Below are 14,394 nucleotides of genomic sequence, written 5' to 3' on the forward strand. Positions count from 1 at the left end.
ACTGCTCTTTACCCTCCTTCCTACCCATTATACAGACAGACAAACATTCATTTCAGGCACAGTAGCAATTCACCTGTAGAACATTCAGTGCCCATGATGAGGTCCCTTCTGTACTAGAAAAACCAAACACAGATCGAGACCGCTTAGCAGAGCACCACAGAGCATTCTGTACAAATGACCCCAAGCTCCTAGTTGTCAGTCACTTTAATTCTCTATCCCATTTGACCTCTCTGTTTGTGGCATCCTTCACTCTACCAACGATGTTCAAGTCAAGCTTCAGGAACAAAACATTTTCCATCTGGGCACGTTGCAATTGCAACCTTTAGAACAAAAGATCAAATGCAATAATTCAAGGTAAAATGCTTTTTCTGTTTGTATCAGAATTGACCAGTTCTCCTGAACAATTATCTATCTGTAGTATTAACTCAGTTCTTGTCGCTCCACAGATACTGTCTGCTCTGCTGGGCATTTCCCGCGTTCTCCTTTTGCTTTCTGATTTCAGCAACAGCTCTAACCTGCATTCCACAGCTACAACATATCCTTCTATTAGTTCCATCCTCTCTAATTGTGGTTCAGTGATCAGCAGAGTGATGCAGCTGGTAGACTCACAGCGCCAGATATTTGATCTTGAGCTCAGGTGCTGTCTGTGTGTAGTTTACACATTCACCCTGTGACCGTATGGGTTTCCTCCAGATGCTCTGGTTTCATCCCACAGACCAAAGATGTGCGGGCTTGTAAGTTAATTGGCCTCAGAAGTTAATTGGCCTTAGTGTGTAGGGAGTGGATGCAAAAGTGGGAAAACATTGAACACGGTGTGAACGGGTGATCGATGTTTGGCGTGGTCTTGGTTTGCCAATGTTTTCCATGCTGTCTGTCCAAAGTAAACTAAACTAAACCCAAGCCTCAAAGAGATAACTGTACTATTCCCCCCCCCCCCCCCCCCCTTGCCTACCTTCTCTACTACTTAAACTAGGTATGTTACAAAACCTACCTGAATCGTGGCTGAGCATCTGCCCCACCCCTTGTGTGTGATTTTGGCGCTGTTTAGAGGGGGCGGGTTTAAAACGCGATTTTTACTAGGCTGTTGCAATCGAAAATGTTCAGCCTAGTAAATCATTAACGGAAAATCGCTGAAAGACCCCGTCGCAAAAGGTATTATTAGTTTTTATGGCCTTGTAAAATAGTTAGAGTAGTTTAAAAATTACTCTCTCACTCCGCAACCTCTCGCAGCCCCAGGGTTTTATAAAGCAAACAATTAAAGGTATGTACCTTATTTTTACATTAAATGGGGCATGTATATAACCCTGTTATTAAAGTTTTCTATAGCAAGTAGTTCATTTTGGGCTCTTTATATCCCGCAGTATTTTTCTGGGCATTTGAGGGCACAAATCCAGCGCGATGTGAACGTTCTAAACCAGCGCGTTCACAGGAACCCACTAGAAAGCCGATTTAAATTGACTTTAATTTACAGCAATTGAACACTAAATTCCTTCCATTTGGCCTATAAATTGATATAAATGAGATTTAAAAATCATGTTTTATTGTGAATTATTTGTGAATATTATTTGGACACTTGGGCTATTTAAAAATGTTAATCATTTATTAAGAAATGGATAGATGTTTAGATCTAGTAAATTAGCTACAATTGGGTAACTAACTAATTATATGCTTTAATTTCAGGCCATCCAAGTTAGATTATTTTATATTTGTTTCAGAATGCTTCAATCTATGATAACTGAAAATTTCATTCAGTTCTCTTAATTTTTAAGAAGGTTATGTGCTTTTGACTGTCCACGATCACAGCTTTTTTGTTATGTCCATAGGAAATCAATAGGGAACAAGATGCTAATTTCCGAGTATGAAAATGGCCATAACTTTTTTATTACTTGAGATATGAAAGTGAATTAGGTGTCAAATTAAACTTATTGTTATGCTTTATCTGATGGGATAAATTGCAGACTTGATTTTTTAAATCTCAAAATTTTGTAACATTGCTACTTAAACTGCACTTTCCCTGTTCTGCTGAAACGGTTTAAACTGTAATGTTAATTTTACTTCGGAGTCACGCGAGTGACTTCGTGAAGAACCCCGCTTCCACGCATGCGTGTCATATCGCTACACGCATTGCAACGAGTCACACAGGGGGGAACGGCGTTCCCCAAGCGGGAGATTTGAAAGTCGGGAACAGCAGGTAAGAGACTCTGCGTCCCTTTTTTACTACTTACTGTTAGGTGGCTGCGGAAAGCCGGCGGGGAGACCCGTGGAGGGCGAGCAGCCAGCAGCAGCAACAGCACGAGTTTCCCTGGAGGGGAACAACCTGAGCCCGACTTTGCTCCCGCACCGGCAAAATTCACCTCTCGGCCGGGCGGGAAGCAAAGTAAAAAAGGTCCCTATGCCAGTCTCAAACGAGACTGGCTTGGGAGCAGTCGGTAGCAGCCAGCGCAGAGGCTGCGGGACAGACAGCTCGGACCAGCGAGGGGCTCGGAACACTCAGCGAGTGCAGCGGCACTTATGGAGTCAGAACGGGACGTTCGGGCTGAAAACCTTCTTCAAAAGGTAAGGCCCAGGGTCCAGGGGATCCATAGGTACAGCCGGGGTTACCGGCTGCGGAACTGCCGCGAAGGACCAGGCCCGTGAACACCGGGGTCGGTCCAAGCGGCTCGAACCCGACACAGGGAACGACGGTCACCAGCGGGAGAAGGAAAGTCGGGAACAGCAGGTAAGAGACCCTGCGTTTCCTTCAACTTACCTTTCTAGGTGCAGACATGGACCAGGTCCATGTAAGGCCGGCGGGAGAACCACGGAGGAGCGGCAGCGGCAGCAGCAGCAGCAGTAGCAGCAGCAGCAGCAGCGGCAGCGGCAGCAGCAGTGGCAGCCGGCAGCTGCAGGACCACTAACAGCTGCAGCAGCACTAACAGCGGCAGGAGCACAGACAGCGGCAGCAGCACAGGCAGCAGCAGTGGCAGCTGGCACTTCGTGAGGAGCTGGCAACGGCAGGAGCAGCATGGGCACATCGATTCCCGGAGAGGGAAAAACACCTGTGCCCAACTTCGCTCCAGCATGGTGAGAAAGTTCATTTCTCGGCAGCAAAGGACTTTGCAGTTGACTAGCTGCAATCTACTACAAGGGACCAGTATGTGAGTACCAGGGTCAGTCCCATCGGGGTTTTAGTTACAATAATCGCTTCTCGGCTTTTTGGCTAAGATCAAGTGTAGTATCTGTTCTTATCAGTTTAATATCTGATACACCCCTTATCTACGGACCATATATATTAAATAAAAACTATAGTAGCTGTTATCATCAGTTTTAATGTCTTATATGTCCCTTAGCTAAGGACCATATAAGTAGGAGTGCCCAGAATTGAGGGCATTAGAGTGGGGTTGGCCGGCTGCAACGACCACTAGGGACCAGTACCGTCAGTACGGGGGTGGGTCCCAGGGGTCTAAGATAAAGGAGCAGCCAGGAGTGCTGAGAGCGTTGAAGCCAGGTTAAAGGAATAGATGGAAGCAGCTGTGCCAGTTATCCCCCTCACCGGCCATATCCACTTCACGGAAGGAAGGACAAAACTGGAGAAGGAGGACCATGGAACAGCGGGCAGCCAGCAGCAGCCAGCGGCACTTGGATCAACCGTAGTGGGATCAGCTGTGCCCGATGTCGGCCCCGCACCGGCCAGATCCATGTGACCGAGCGGTAGGCTAGACACAAATTAAACAAGGTAGTGGACTCAGAAGGGTCCGACTTTGCATAAAACCACCGGCAACCAGCGCCCGAGAGGGCTGGAGCGGGAAGAAGCGGTGTATGGAGCCTTGCTCCAACGTGATAAAACCACAGCAGTACCTCTTTGAGGGCTGCACAATGCTTCTACCCCATCAGAGGGGAGCACTGTGGGTCAGTTCTGGGGTTGACTTGCAAGAGGGGTCCGCAGAACAAAAGACAAGTGGGCAGCAGTTAAGCCCCACAGGGGTACCCGTGCGGGACCCTAGAGATCTCTAACTCTATAAAAAAGAGTAGGCAGGACCCTGATGGGCCAGAGCCTGGTAATACAGCGTCCCATGATCCTAACACAGCAGGGACTCTGCTGGACATGGTGGCTGATTACTTTAGCCAAGTCAAACATGGGTAGACTTGGATCCAGGATGGCAATAGTATTACTATATGTCTGGCCACATACGCCACAACAAGGGAAAAAATTTAAAAACACTGTGCCAGACATCTGCCACCTGGCAACGGTGAGGTATACAGGGCCAGTGCCCAAACAAAAACACATGCAAAACCCCTGCATTTGGCAGCATATGGACGTAAAATCAGGAACCTTGACCTCAATATCCAGAGAACCTTCAAGGGATTGACGGAAGGCATCATAGCATACACCCGCACCCCTGGACTAAACGTAATATCCTCAAAGACCATCAAGACGCACTAGATCTGTTTAATAATATGCAATATGAACTGAACTACAAGTGGAAGGCGGCCATTCAACTACACTAGGACCCCAAAAAATGCTACCATTTGTCAATCAAAGAACCGTGTGTGTGGACTAAGCTCAAGACTTCTGGGTCTCATTAAGCCACCGCAAGCCCTATTTTGGAGCATGATACCAGCCACAGGCAAGGCCATAAAAAATGTGGCTCATACCTCACGTGTCAGAAATCAATATAACCTGCAGGATCCATTTTTAGGGTCTGGCTCAAACCCTCTCCTTCCTGGTTAAGAGTACAGATAGACTTTCGCTGGCAATCAGCTCTCATCCCACACGTTTCCAAGAAATATTAAACCAGAACCTTATTGTCCTTCTGTTAAAATAGGGCCTACGAGGGTAGGGGAGTTTCATCATCTACAGTTATTTGCGTATATCATCACTACAGTTTTCAGAAGCCAATCCTCAGCAGTCTTTCAGGGTTATCTGATCCACTTCCCTTTTCACGGTCCCAATAACCATTCACCACATCAGACACCAGAAGGGCATTTTGTCCTTCATACCCATTATACAGACAGACCCACATTCATTTCAGGCACAGTAGATTCACCTGTACAACATTCATGCCCATTGAACTTATTTATTAAAAAAACCAAACACAGATAGGCTTAGCAGATTATCATTGATTTAACCCTAAAACATGACCCCAGATATCCTAGTTTCAGTCATTAATTCTCTATCCCATGATGACCTCTTGGTTGTCAGTTGCGGGTTTCTATATACCAACGATGTTCAAGTCAAGCTTCAGGAACAAAACATTTTCCATCTGGGCACGTTGCAATTGCAAACCTTTTAGAACAAAAGCAATGCATAATTCAAGCCCCATGCTTTTTCTGTACTCAAATTCGTTCTCCTGAACAATTATCTTCTGTAGTATTAACTCAGTTCTTGTCGTCCACAGATACTGTAAGCTCATAGGGCAGGTTTCCCCCCGTTCGGACTTTTGCTCAATGGGTACTAGCAACAGCTCTAACCTGCATTCCACAGCTACAACATATCCTTTCAGAGTACCCGACTGACCTCTCTAATCATGGTTTTCAGTGATCAGGGCAGAGTGTTAGAACCATGTTCCCACAGAACATTGCCAAAAATTGTTGATTTATCTCAGTGACTGGAGTCTCCATGTAGTTTACACTATGGATTTATGTGATTTGTAGAGTCTCCTCCAGACCCACTATACTGTCAGACAGACGATGATGTCTCGGGCATCTGTAACTAAGACTGTCAAACACGGAAGAAGTACCTTGGACACTTAGTGGGCAGGGACTGTGGATGCAAAATCTCGGGAAAACATTCTGGCGGTATTGGGATTGATCGATGCCTGGCATTAGGATAATCAATGGAGCTACAGTGCTGTAATAGTGCCACAAGTGCACTCTCCAATTACCAAGCCTCAAAGAGATAACGGTACTACGCGGTGGGAGCGCACCCCTTGTAAGCAACCCAGGTACTCCGAAATCTGGGACGTGGGTGTCGTTTCTCAACATGCTGAGGAGCTTGTAGCTCATAACAGCGTGTGATTTCACCTCTGTAACAGAGGGGGCGGGTTATGCTCAACGCGTTTTTTACCGCACAACAAGTCCAGCCAATAAGCAAACAGAGCCTGGATAACGGAAAATCGCTCTCACCCCGAAACTGGTGTTGTCATTAGGATTTTTTAAAAGAAAACAGATCGGTTAGAGTAGTTTAAAATTTTTATCTCTCACTCCCCCTATCGCAAACCCAGGTGTTTATACAAGCAAACTAATTAAAGGTATATACCTTATTTTTACATTAAATGGGGCATGTATATAACCCTGTTATTAAAGTTTTCTCTTAGCAGAAACTGTCATTTTAGGGTCTTTATATCCCTATATCAAGGTGGCTCAAAATGGCACAAATAGACATGTGATGTTCTAAACTCTCATTTCACAGGAACCCAGCAGAAAGCCGATTTAAATGACTTGTATTTACAGCAATTGAACAGACCAAATCCCCATTTGGCCAGGAGGGTCATTTATAAATGAGATTTTTTCCATCAGGTTTTATAAACCAGTTTATTTGTGAATATCATTTGGACATTAAGAAAACATTTTAGGTTCAAAAAAATAATCATTTGGCCGATATGGTTACAGGGTTTAGATCTAGTAAATTTTTAAAATTGGGTTATATTTTTTGCTTTATACCACACAACATCTTTGTATAGATTGTTTTTTATATTTGTTTCAGAATGCTCTTCCCAATCCCAAGGCTGAAAATTTCATTCAGTTCTCTTCAAGAGCTTTTAAGAAGGTTACGTGACTCCTAAAATTTGACTGTGACGTGACCACGATCACAGTTTTTTTGTTATGTCCATAGGAGTTCAATAGGGATTTCAAGATGCTCCGCTCCCACCCTCGTATGAATATGGCCATAACTGGTATCTTTTATTATCTTACTATGAAAGATCATTATAGTTCCTGTGAAATTAAACACCGCTGCTTTGAAGTGGGACACGCATGCGTGACTTGAAGCGGGGTTTTTAAATCTCAATCCCTCATCGTAACATTGCTCATAAAATGCAGATCAAACTTCTGCTGAAACGGTTAAACGTTTAATCTTAATATTATGTTTTGCTTTCTATTGTTGCTGCCTGACCTGTTGAGTGGCTCCAATGTTTAATGTTTGTATTTCATATACCCCCCTGATACATGTCAAAGATGGACATCATTCTGAAGGGTTCATTCCCTTGTTAAGTTATCGGTCTTTAATCCTCCTTGTGAATCTCCATTGGTATGAAATAGTTACAAATTACATTTATTTCTTGTAAGGTAAACCTGATCAAATTAGATTTCAACATTTAATATTTTCAATCTTTGAATGGAAACAAGATATAAGCAACGTCATTAATGTTCCATCACAGTAAACATTTACTTGAAAAGATGCTGTACTGAAGATTCAATGGAGAAGAAAATATAATGATCAGGATGTGTAGGAAATAACTGGTTTAAATCGAAGGTCGACCCAAAATGCTGGAGTAACTCAGCGGGACAGGCAGCATCTCTGGAGAGAAGGAATAGCTGACAAGGGACAAACATAGAATGTAATCGAATCAGGTGGGAGAACTGGAAAGGGGGAGGGGATAGAAAGGGAAAGCAAGGGCTATTTGAAGTTAGAGAATTCAATGTTCATACCGCCGGGGTGTAAGCTACCCAAGTGAAATATCAGGTGCTGACCCTCCAATTTGCCCTGGGCCTCACTCTGACAATGGAGGAGGCCCAGGACAGAAAGGTGAGATTTGGAATGGGAGGGGGAGAAACCGGGAGATAGGTAAGTTAAGACGGACTGAGCGGACGTGTACAGTGAAACGGTCGCCGAGCCTGCGTCTGGTCTCACCGATGTAAAGAAGTTGACACCTGGAACAGAGGATACAGTAGATGAGGTTGGATGAGATGCAATTGAACCTCTGCCTTACCTGGAAAGACTGTTTTGGTCCTTGGGTGGAATTCGGGGGGGAGGTAGAAATATAATGCTCGTCAGTTGTCACTTTGTAGATCCAGTTTAGCTACTCTTTAGAGAAACCTGCAGCACCATTTTTCACAGTGATATTCACAAAATCCAGTTAGAACATCCTCTTTTATTCAAATTGTAGTATACAGGCTTAGTGTAGTATAGTTAAAGTGTAGCATGTGCTATGTGTTGTGAGCTTTAATCTCAATACTTTGTTTTACAGTATGCATCAATGTCTTTGGATTATTTTGTTTCCGATAAAAAGTTTATCTTTTGTTCTGCAAATGGATCGTCTTCCTGCTGTTCAAACCAAAGGTCTTCCCAAGTAATGACTAACATGGTTTGACAGGTATTTTATAAAATCCTCATGAGGAAGAAACAATGACTTTGGTTAAAAAAAACACAAAAAGTTAAGCTATCAGATTTCTCTCAAATCTGAATATTTCAACGTTTCCTCGTTTGAAAAAGGCCATGTGACAAATATTCAGCAATTAAAAAACATATAATATTAATGTGTACTCTGCACATTAAGACTATTTTACAAGGAGCACTTGCTTAAGTGCAAATCACTCAAAAGATCTTTCATAATCCTTGACCAATAGACAGGAGAATAAATGGAATACTGTATTGGATAAAAACAAACAATGTGCCCTTTGTTCATTTGCTTCCCACTATAACTAAACATAGAAAAACTATTCAAAGAAAATGGCAAAATTGATACTTAAAGTGAGTGGTACAATTAATCATAATAAGTTTAGAATTAATGCACAGAACATTCAAGGCCCTGTATGAAATTATAAGTGTACCGGGTGTTCCAACTGTGTCCTCAATAAATACATTGACAACACATAAGCTGCCCACTATTCCCAAATGGGATTGGCTTTTTAAACAAGGTTATATATCATTCTGATTAAGGCAGATATCAAGATCAATACTAACACATCAGTAAATATTGACTGCACACTTCCTTTGTAATGAATAGATTTTGGGAAGCTGTTTAGCATAACTGACTGTCATGCTACACACGTGTGAATAAACATCCTTTACAATTTCCAGCAAAAAAACATTTCAAAGTATTGTTTTAGTCTTATACATACCTTCATAAATATATAATAGTAAATAAAACCACCATCAAATATAGATTACTGGTTATGATAATATTGATATTATGTGCATGAGATGTTAAAGCTTTGTTACTAGTTTAATGTGTTAATAGTTTGGATACATGTGTAAAAGAAAGATGCCAGATAGTAACAAATCCAAGAAAAGTTTATTATGAATATGGCATTTGCAGGATGATAAAATCAAGTTACATAACCATGTATGACATGTTTCTTTGAATTGATGAAATAATCTACAAAAGTATAAAATAATCCTTTTTGTAAATGAAATATGTACATTGCAGCATTATTTGTGATCAATGAAATGTTATTTTAAATAAGCCAGGCACTCAGAAGGTTAGCTTTAGTTAGCTAGAAGTTTGAACCACAAAAATAAATGTACCATAGTTGTCTCTTTAAATTTACTTTTAATTGTTTTGTATTGTAGAGTTTGTAACACTGTTAACATTGATACTAACAGAACCCCTCACCCCATTGTTTAGCTACTTGGCACCAATTCCTCATAAAATATTTTATATACTTGTACAAGAAATAGTTAAAAACACAGACACAGCCTTCACAGGTGATGAAATTTTCATACTGTAATTTGAAACACTATGTGATTTGACAGCAGCTGTGATTATTGTTAGTTCAAATCACCAGAAACCATCTGACACCAACACAGACACATTAAAAAAAACAGCTTTTTGCTATTTTAGCTGTTGTTTGCAATTAGAGCACAAGGGACTCTGGGAATGTTTGTAGCTGAGGCTCCATGGTGGCAATCTGTCACATACATCTGAGCCTGACTATTTAGTGCATTGTTTGGCAAGATGGAAGATAAGTCATACCCAGAATTCCTTTGTGAAAATGGTTCCATTAACCATGAGCTAGTTAAGAGTCTTTTATCTCTGAGAGAGGTCTGAAGAATACACAGCAAAGCAACAGCAGAAACAAAAGGTATACAGACAGTGGAAGCAGCAATAAGGTGACACTACAGAGGAAGGCCATCACACAAAAAACATCATCTCCCAAGAATCACGGGTTCACGAAGATTGCGGTAATGAAACTGACCATTACAGACTAGAGATAAAGCACAGTGAAGACAAAGGACAATATTGCCACATTAGCTTAGTATATACTGCATATAGTAACACACATTAAACTTTGCAATGGAACTGACAGTCAAGGACACACACACACACATTGTACACATTACGGATCTCACTCTCATTATTAGATGCCTTAATGAACAGCTGCCAAAGATGGAGTGAAAGAAGCATTTATACTGACAATCACAAATAGTGTCAAACACTAGAATGTGGTATTTGGCAAAATGATGACAGAAAAATAGAATTGTGAGTCTATGTGCAGTTTTGAGTTGTGTACCTATTCCAAGCTTATAAACCCAATCTTGAATTTCTGTTTCAGCACGAACTAAAGTACAATTAGAATTTTCTCTATTTCAGTAAACAAAAGAATAAAGAAACATAACATGTTAAATATTCTTCTTAAATTCTAAAACAATGGTATTTTAAGTTGCAGATTAGTCTCAGTTATACTGAGAAAAAATACAGCTGAAAATAAATGCAAGTTTTTTCGCCTCAACTCAATCTTATTGAGTTTCCTTAAAGCACTTTGAAAAAAGGCAGAACGACTATAAAAACTGCATGAGGCATTGTTTTTTTTAGTCTGGAGGTAAAGTTTGCATGGCTGCAGAAAATGCTAACACAGATTCTGGTCGTAAGAAATGAGGAGATTGCAGCCGCAAGCTAGCAACTAACATTTGTCTAGTACAAAACAGCACTCTCCCATAAATTCCAGCCCATATGCTGCATATTTTATGAAGACAACAAAGATTAATAATTGTAGCACCATGGTAGCAGAAGTAATGTCTACTTATGGTTCATTAACTACACATGGATTCCATCTTCCTACAGTTTTCATGAGTTTAACATTCTAGTCACAGGCCAGAATCAAATTATGTAAGAACCCAAATTGCTTTATGTGCAAGTAAGAAAAATTTGAATCATAAAAAAGAATTAAACTCTGCATAAAATTTCAAAATACTATACCCTATTTTTAAAAAGAAAAAAAAACCCTTTAAAGTCTGACTTAGTCAAACAGGGTTACCTTTCTATACTTACCTCCTTCAACCTTGATCATATCAAGATCTTTATAGATTAAAATCTGTGATTCTTTCATTTTACAATCTCTTCACCATTGCATTTGCATCTTATGGCAGAGGCATGTACACATAAAGGCATCTTCACAAAGATGCAAAGGAAAACACACCTTGGAAGGAACATTTACAATTAACTGGTAATTCAACTTTCTGAAGGCAAAAAAATAACTCTTTACATTACAGAATGATTAGTCATAGTTCGAGACATGAGAACTGCTGTATTGAATGGCATTAGCTGACCTGCTCAAGTTCAAAGTGCTAGCACTAGAATTCAGCTGAAAACATTGTCTATGCCTCAAAATTTAATACTGAACACAGTTTACGGTCGTAGTTTAATCCTCCTTACGTTCCAGCGTTTGTGTGGTATGAATACCATTACTGTACACAGGAAACGGAAGTGTGGAAAATAGTCCCTCTGATGTAGTGAACACATTTGCCATTGGCATTTGGGCCAGACTGGCCCCACTCACAGTGCTACCAAATGGCCCTGACATATTAATTCGATGTACGTGGTGATAGAGCATTTCCATTGGCGTTTTGGGTTCTAACCCAAAACTGGAACTGTTAACATCCACAAAATTGACAGCATGAGCGTTAGGCAGCAGGTTGCCTTGCATGGCAAAGGTCACCTCAGCCGGAGCATACCGAATGGTACCGGTGGTATACACCCTCTGAGGAGTAGTGCTGGTGGCAGTCAAGGTTCCTGTCACTCTATGAACTAAGGGGAGGACCACATTACCAGCCTGTAACCTCTGCAGTGTTTCCAGGTCACTGGTGTACAGCACAGAACTGGTCGTGCTGGTGCTGCTGAGCTGCTTTTCACGTGGAGAGGCTGATAGAGGAGGGGACAGAGGGTCTGTGGTAGGAGCTAAGGTAGTGCTGGATGAGGTGCTAAATTGAGTTTTACGACTGGCACTGTGTTCTGTCCCCGGTGGGGTGAGAACAGAGTCTGGAATGGTGACATGTAAACTGGTGTTGGTCTGTGGAGAGGGGAAGTGCTCAGAGCTTGGGGGCTTGGTCATACTATAGGGGGATTCATTCCTTGAAATCTCTCTGTTGGGAGGGTAATTCCAAATGCTGCTATCATTATCAAAATTTATAGGTTCTGTTATTTCTGTTTTAATTTTAAGCACTGAGGCACTGTTTGGTGAAGATAGCAGTTGTGGCTGGTCTAATAGATTTGAGTCAAGTCCACTCGGGCTAGAAGCACTGGACAGCCTCCTCCGGGAGACGCTCCCTCCTTTCTGTTGTTTTCTCCTCTTCTTCCTCTTCTGGTGTTTGCTGGAAGGCTGGATGTTCAATTCTCCGGCACTGTCCGAATCCTTGGCACTATCTGACGTCACAGATTCACGGCTTGGCAAGCGCAGCTCTGATTCACTGGCAGGATATCGTTCTACTTTGATCTGAATGGAACCAAAAGTGCCAAAGCTGCCTTCGGCTACTCTCGGACTCTCGTATTCGGAATTCTCAAAACTATCGTCACTGTCCCTGCTGTCCTGGTTGCTGGAGCTATTGTCATCATCATTGCAGTTCATTTCATGGTCAGAGTGGCTCCCAGATTGCTTCTTCCTGTTTGACTCCGGATCATCACTGTTCTCAGACTGGTTTCCCTTCTCGTCTGACTTGGAATTCTCATTGTCCTCTGGGAGAGATGAGGGGGAAGTTAATCAGTCCTTGGATAAATATACTTACTTATAACAGACACCATTCACACCCTCCCACATAACAGAGTAGTCTAGAAAGTAAATAAGGCATTATGTACACAATACAAATAAAATCAGTCATTCTAGACACAAAATGCTGGAGTGACTCAGCGGGACAGGCAGCATCTCTGGAGAGCAGGGTCTCGACCCGAAACATCACCCACACCTTCTCTCCAGAGATGCTGCCTATCCCGCTGATTTACTACAGCATTTTGTGTCTACCTTCGATTTAAACCAGCGTCTGCAGTTCTTTCCTACACAAATCAGTCATTCTTATTGGTCAAACACAAAGTGTGGAAGTAACTCAGCTGGTCAGCTGTATCTCTGAGGGGCATGCGCAGGTGACATTTTGTGTCGGGGCCCCTGTGCAGACATGGAACATCGCCTGTCCATTCCCTCCGAAGATGTTTCCTGGCCTGCTGAGTTCCTCTTGCACTTTGAGTTTTACTCAAGATTCCGACATCTGCAGTTCCTTGTATATCGGTTATTTTTATATCTGTTCATACTTTTTGCTGAATTTAATACTGCTGGACAGTTATGACCAGATTTTCAATTTGTAAATGTATTCATGCACTCAATGTTGAAACACAGGAGCAGCAGATGTCAAAGGGCCTTAGATAAGTTCCCATTTAAAAAAAATGTTTGTAAATTACACCAGAAGTGAATGACTTTGCTCAAAGTGCAGAATGCAAATATACATTTACCTTCTAATAGGCTGAGGGCCGAGAATTGAAAATGTGTCTAGAATGCAACTTTCGTGAACCATGTCTGGTATCTACTTGAAATTTGGCACAGATTTAGATAAAATATAATTGAGAAGGAATTCATAACTCGTCATTGTCAAAAGTTGCACACTAATTAATTAAGCTAATTAGAAAATTAGATCGAAAAGTATGCGCCACCTAGTGCTCAATGCTCATATTACTTTATGTGGAGCCTAATTCCGTGCTGCGGTCTATTTAAACCATATATTATTATACCACACACACACACACACACATATATATATATGTATATATATGACTTGTGAATGACTGGAGTTATATATAATTATATATAATTATTTCTATTATTTATATTAATTATATATAATTGTTTCCCTGAACCAGCCTAATTAATGGGTGAGGGCAGATCCTGTGCGTTCCCCCATTTACTGAACCCCACTGACTGCCAGTGGGCAGAGTGGGGGTCACGGCGATAGTGGGACTGGGGCAGTGCCAGGCTGGGGGAAGGCTAAGGCATCTTCCACTGACAGGAAAATGCCCAGCCCTAACCCTAACTCGCCCCTCTTCCAGAGCTGCCCACGGCTGGAGCTGGAGCCGCTTTGGGGCCGGCTGTGGGATCCATACGTGTGGCCGCTCAGCGCGTCCACCTCAGCCAGCATGCCCTTCTGGATCATCATGGTGATGATGGTGGTGAGCAGCACCGCCCTGCACGCCGCACTGGCCATCTTCAGCATCC

The 14,394-nt window shown here is 42.0% G+C and overlaps 1 protein-coding gene and 1 pseudogene across 12 annotated transcripts in view; one reads left to right on the top strand and one right to left on the bottom strand.

Annotated features, from left to right (window-relative positions):
- The first annotated feature begins 3,179 nt into the window (after positions 1–3,179).
- LOC129700624 (U2 spliceosomal RNA) lies at positions 3,180–3,287 on the top strand (annotated as a pseudogene).
- A 5,903-nt stretch (positions 3,288–9,190) lies between these two features.
- Positions 9,191–14,394, bottom strand: part of LOC129700259 (neuronal PAS domain-containing protein 3) — a 791,362-nt gene continuing 786,158 nt past the window's right edge. For 9 of the 12 annotated variants that reach the window (XM_055640580.1, XM_055640579.1, XM_055640574.1 and 6 more), the window contains one exon: positions 9,191–12,872. In XM_055640580.1, the coding sequence (XP_055496555.1) occupies positions 11,563–12,872 (1,310 nt within the window). In that variant the 3' untranslated portion in view covers positions 9,191–11,562. The remainder of the gene's footprint in view (positions 12,873–14,394) is intronic. The other 3 variants (XM_055640569.1, XM_055640571.1, XM_055640570.1) reach the window with 3 other exon arrangements.

Source organism: Leucoraja erinacea, chromosome 9 (assembly GCF_028641065.1).
Source record: "Leucoraja erinacea ecotype New England chromosome 9, Leri_hhj_1, whole genome shotgun sequence".
Taxonomy (NCBI): Eukaryota; Metazoa; Chordata; class Chondrichthyes; order Rajiformes; family Rajidae; genus Leucoraja; species Leucoraja erinaceus.